The sequence below is a fragment of the Rana temporaria genome, chromosome 2 (genome assembly GCF_905171775.1).
Source record: "Rana temporaria chromosome 2, aRanTem1.1, whole genome shotgun sequence".
Taxonomy (NCBI): domain Eukaryota; kingdom Metazoa; phylum Chordata; class Amphibia; order Anura; family Ranidae; genus Rana; species Rana temporaria.
In genome coordinates this window covers 32,525,489-32,531,488 of record NC_053490.1, presented here as the reverse complement: position 1 = coordinate 32,531,488, position 6,000 = coordinate 32,525,489, and the positions used below count along the sequence as shown (strand labels likewise).

Sequence of the window (6,000 nt, the reverse complement as noted above, 5' to 3'; positions counted from 1 at the left end):
CAAAGACAGAGTGACAACGACTCTAGCCAATCATAAGCAGAGGACAGCCCAGTAAAACACGTCACTGGCCGCGATGGCAAGGATTTGCCATTTGCCTGCGTTGGGTAAATAGGAAATGTTGTGGACACGCCTCTACGATGAATGAAGGCGGGGCTGAGCCATAGGATACATGCATCGAGTTTCTTTGGAGGCGAGGTGTCAGCCAGGACCAGCCTGAGGTGGGGCGGGGCTATCTGGGCCCCTGTGAGCGGGGGCGCGCTCCGAAGGTGCTGAGGAGTCCGGGGTGTGCGCGCGCCTAATCTGATCCCCGCGTCACGTGTGCGGGAGCGGCGCGCGCTGCGGACCCGGAAGGAAGCGGCTTCCAGTCCGTGAGAAGAGGAGAAGGAGGAACAGCGCTCTGTCCGCCATGAGTTTACCGGGCCCGGTGAGGGGGAGCGCCAGGGATGCTATGCCGGTACTGGCTCCGGGGTCCATGCATCCTGGGGTCGGGATGGTGGCCGGGCCTGCAGCTGTATCCCGATCTTTGCATGTAGAGCTCCACACACAGCAGGTGAGACCCCCCCTTCCAATGTGTACCCCCCCTCCAATGTGTACCCCCCTGAGACCCCTCCCTCCAATGTGTACCCCCCACCCCTCCAATGTGTACCCCCCATCCCTCCAATGTGTACCCCCCTGAGCCCCCTTCCTGCAATGTATACCCCCCTCCCTCCAATGTGTACCCCCACCCCTGCAGTGTATACCCCCCTGAGCCCTCCCCTCCAATGTGTACCCCCACTGTGTACTGACTGTACAGGGCATTGTGGGTAACGTGCCCCCCATCTCTGGGCATTGTGGGTAATGTGCCCCCTGGCATTGTGGGTAATGTGCCCCCTGGCATTGTGGGTAATGTGCCCCCTGGCATTGTGGGTAATGTGCCCCCTGGCATTGTGGGTAACGTGCCCCCTGGCATTGTGGGTAATGTGCCCCCCATCTCTAAGCATTGTGGGTAATGTGCCCCCCCATTGCTGGGCATTGTGGGTAACGTCCCCCCGGGCATTGTGGGTAATGTGCTTTCCATGCCTGGGCATTGTGGGTAGTGCCCCCCATCTCCGAGCATTATGGGTAAGGTGCCCCCTGGCATTGTGGGTAAAGTGCCCCCCCATCTCCGAGCATTATGGGTAAAGTCCCCCTACCATCTGCGGGCATTGTGGGTAATGTGCCCCATTGTTGAGCATTGTGGGTAACGTGCCTGCAGGCCATTTTGGGTATTGTGCCCCCACATCTTTGGGCATTGTGGGTAAGGTACCCCTGGGCAGTGTGGGTAACGTGCCCTCCATCTCCGGGCAGTGTGGGTAACCGTGCCCCCCTCATGTCTGGGCATTGTGGGTATGGCGGGGTGATGTCCCTATTCCCAGTCTCCTCCTCTATCACACAGACCTCCTATGACAGTCTTGGGAGATTTGCAGAGTTTTGCTGAGTCGGTAATTCTTCCTCCATAATGTTGATTCCTCTTCATATCCTGATGACATCACACCTTCCTGAGCGTTTCCTCTCATTCTACATGTGTCTTATAGATGATCTCCTCTCTGTATATGTCTGTGTGTTGGGGGTCCCGGGGGGCGTTCTCCCTACATGTCCAAACATACAGAGCCCTGCTTCCACCTCTGAACAGCGCTGTGACTACGCTGACCTCAATATGTGAGCCGGGGGTCACCCGTGTGGAGGAATTCCCACAATATGCCGACTTTCTGTGACCGGTCCGCAACAAAATAATTCTCTCTCCAGAAGAATTGCATTGTAGCAGAATCCTTCATCCGGGTCTACTAAGGAGGATTCTCATTGGATTACTGAGGTCATGTGACTCAAGGAAAGTCATCACTAGTAGTCATGGGAGGTGTAGGCAAGGAATGTATAAACTTTATAAGTGTGTATGAAGGCAAACATATTTAATTTTTTTTTTTTTCTCCGGATTTAGTAGAATACAATTTGGAAACCTTTTGGAAAGTGTTTTTTATTTTTATTCCCCCTCGCTGATTGTCCCGGTGACCATTGTCACTGTAGGTAACAGTAAGTCAGGATAACGCTTAGCGGGTGTGACAAAGAATCAAAACTTTATAGTATCTCTTTAAGGGAAAAAAAATTACAAACAGCCATTTTTAACCCTTTCACTGTCAAAACCATTTTTCTGTGTTTTTTTTTTTGCTTGTTAATCACCGCCTTACAGCCGAAATACGGCAACAAGGCGGTTGCTTAACTCTGGGAGGACGTCCATGGACGTCCTCCCAGAGAATCGTTAACCGCGCCGCAGCCCGCGGCAACAACGATCGCGGTAAAGGGCCAATTAAAGCGGCTATTTACCAGGTGATCGCGCCGTCCAATGATCACAAATGTAAACAAACTAGGGCACATGGGTCATTTGCAGGTCATCTCTCTCCTCACACCATTGCAGCGTGAGAAGAGGAGAGAGATAAGCGACAAAACGTGAGTGCTAAACAGTGCCCAGCAGTGCCCCTATTTGTTACATCTGTGCCCATCTGTGCCACATCAGTGTTCATCTGTGCCAATCAGTGTTCATCTGTGCCCACCAGTGCCATCTGCACCACTGCAGCGCCACCAGTGTTCTGCAGTGCAGCCTCACTAGCCACCAGTATGGCAAAAAAATATTTTATCACGAGGAGGCCTACCAGCGTCTATCCATGACTCTCTGTGGAGTCAGTTTACATATCTCCACAGCAGGTCAGTGCGTTTTGCAGAAAAGCGCTGTGCGCCTTTTGGTCCGTTTTCAGGAGCAACATTTTTTTTTCAGAAGTCGGACCCGAAACTGAACCAGCATGTACCGGGCCCCTTCTGGGAGCCACACGTGGCTCATATGTGTACCGAGCCTTAGGCCCCATACACACGAGAGAATTTATCCGCGGATACGGTCCAGCGGACCGTATCCGCGGATAAATCCTCTCGAGGATTTGCGCGGATTTCCATGCGATGGAGTGTACTCACCATCGAATCGAAATCCGCGCCGAAATCCTCTGGCGACGTGCGCAACGCTGTCATATAAGGAATTCCACGCATGCGTCGAATCATTACGACGCATGCGGGGGATCCCTTCGGACGGATGGATCCGGTGAGTCTATACAGACCAGCGGATCCATCCGTTGGGATGGATTCCAGCGGATAGATTTGATAGCATGTCATCAAATATTTATCTGCTGGAAATCCATCCCAGGGGATAAATATCCGCGGAAACAGATCCGCTGGATTGTACACACCAGGGGATCTATCCGCTGGGATTTTTCAGCGGATGGATTCTATCGTGTGTATGGGGCCTTAGTATCACTTTTACCCTTTATTCATATCCACCATGTAAATCTGCAATCTATCTTTTAGTTAAAAAAAAAATGCTTCTATAATCGCCAACAAATTTTATCTTTCATAAGCCTCTTACTCAATGCTGTTTCTCTGGAATTCTAGTCAGGGTGCACACACAGGTCACATAACTGACCCACTTGCATTATTTATCTACAATACTGCTGTATAAGGTACATGTGATTTATATTACCAGTGCCCAGTGCTCTCTCGGTAACAGAAGCAGCTGCTGCCAAAACCGAGATATCCATCTTTTCAGTGGCCGGTCCTGTTTACAGTAAAGGTGGTCTCTGCGGCGAATCGCCATTATAGGCGGCGGGAGAGGGCCTCCCCTCTCGCCATTCTCCCGCGCCCTCCGCCGCTTACCGGAGCTGTCTGTAGCGGCAGAGGCGATCGGGTCCTGTGTCCTGTTGGGTATGGATATGAGTGAGGGAAAGATGGCCCCCACCCATCTCCATACCATAGCAGGGCGGAAGCGACGTCAAAACGTCACTTCCACCCATACGTCTTAACCGGTTAAGACCCGGACCATTATGCAGGTTAAGGACCTTGCCCCTTTTTGCGATTCGGCACTGCGTCTCTTTAACTGACAATTGCGCGGTTGTGCGACGTGGCTCCCAAACAAAATTGGCGTCCTTTTTTCCCCACAAATAGAGCTTTCTTTTGGTGGTATTTGATCACCTCTGCGGTTTTTATTTTTTGCACTATAAACAAAAATAGAGCAACAATTTTGAAAAAAAAATCAATATTTTTTACTTTTTGCTATAATAAATATCCCCCAAATAATATATATATAAAAAAACATTTTTTTTCCTCAGTTTAGGCCGATACGTATTCTTCTACTTATTTTTGGTAAAAAAAATTGCAATAAGCGTTTATCGATTGGTTTGCGCAAGATTTATAGCGTTTACAAAATAGGGGATAGTTTTATGGCATTTTTATATATATATAATTTTTTTTTTACTACTAATGGCGGTGATCAGCGATTTTTATTTTATTTTTTTTATTTTTTTCATGACTGCGTCATTATGGTGGTACCACATCAGACACTTTTGACACATTCTTGGGACCATTGTCATTTTCACAGCGAAAAGTGCTATAAAAATGCACTGATTACTGTGAAAATAGAAGTGAAGGGGTTACCAACTAGGGGGCGCTGTAGGGGTTAAGTGTGACCTCATGTGTGTTTCTTACTGTAGGGGGGCGTGGCTGGACGTGTGACGTCAGTGATTGTCGTTCCCTATATCAGGGAAAAGACGATCACTGACACTGCCACAGAGAAGAACAGGGAAGGTTTGTTTACACTCCTCTCCCCGTTCTTCAGCTCCTGTAACCCGATCGCGGGACACCGGCGGCGATCGGGTCCCGCGGGCATGCGGTCACGGAGCTTTGGCTGGGCTCTTAAAGAGGACGTATATATATTGTTGTGGGGCGGTCCTTAAGTGGTTATAGGGACTTTTTTTTTTTTTATTGCATTTAAAGGGGTTGTAAAGGTTCGTTTTTTTTTTCCTAAATGGGTTCCTTTAAGCTAGTGCATTGTTGGTTCACTTACCTTTTCTCTCCATTTCCCTTCTAAATGTTTTTTTTTTCTTTGTCTGAATTTCTTACTTCCTGTTCAGTAAGCTGTTCTGACTGAATTTCCACTGCTCGGATGATGGTGGAAAGCTTACTGAGCAGAAACAGGAAGTGAGAAATTCAGACAAAGAATAAAAAACATTTAGAAGGGAAATGGAAGGAAAAGGTAAGTGATCCAACAATGCACTAGCTTAAATAAACCTATTTAGAAAATAAAAAATGAACCTTTACAACCCCTTTAAGTCCAAATATGAGATCTGAGGTCTTTATGTCTACTACGTCCTGTGAGTAGGCACTGCTGTGTCACACATTTCACAGAGCCTGCCTTTTGGACTACAGAGGAGCTAAGGGGAGGAGTTTCAGGAGGCAGAGTCAGCACAGTAATCACTGCTTGTAGGCAGCAAGATACCATGGGATATGTAGTCCTTACAGAACTGGGGGCGGGCAGAGCCTCGCTGTCTGTGTCTATAGTAGACATAGGTAGCACGGCTCAGGATTGAGCCCCCAAAGGTGTGCCACCGTAAGAAGCACACCGGGAAGAGGAGGAGCCAGGAGTGGCAGAGGATTGCACAGAGCAAGTACGTATAAACATTTTTTTTTTTTTTTTTTTTTGCATTTACAATCACTTTAACTTCCCATTACTGAGTTTTTGTTTTAGAAGTAATCATTATACTGCAGACTGAAGCAGTTCTTCTTGCAGGCCTCTTATCTGAATTGCTCTCTGTGATAATAATCACTGTGCTTTGTGTTGGGTATCACAGCTGTGGCGTGTTGTGGTGATGCAGATGGGTTCATCTGGTGGGACTGGCTGATGACATTATTCAGGGAATGACTGGTACTCTTTGTATGGTCGGTGTTTACTACTACAGGTAGTTCTGCTGCCTCATTTCCCCCCGGCAGTGTGACTACGACGTGCTTCTAGATCTATCTGGGGCACCATGCTGCTGACTGTACATCTCTCTTGTACCCATTGCCAGCGATGCCAACATTACAAGATACACAATGAATAATGGATAACTTCTCCCAGCTGCCTGTGCTCTGCTCTGCCAGCGCTCCGCCGGCTTAATGTTTTATTGGGAATAT

The 6,000-nt window shown here is 48.5% G+C and overlaps 1 protein-coding gene across 2 annotated transcripts in view; it reads left to right on the top strand.

Moving 5' to 3' along the window:
• Positions 1 to 207: 207 nt before the first annotated feature.
• UVRAG (UV radiation resistance associated) overlaps positions 208 to 6,000 on the top strand; it is a 162,029-nt gene continuing 156,236 nt past the window's right edge. The window contains exon 1 of one of the 2 annotated variants that reach the window (XM_040340027.1): positions 208 to 550. In XM_040340027.1, coding sequence (XP_040195961.1) covers positions 407 to 550 — 144 coding nt within the window. In that variant the 5' untranslated portion in view covers positions 208 to 406. The remainder of the gene's footprint in view (positions 551 to 6,000) is intronic. The other variant, XM_040340026.1, reaches the window with a different exon arrangement.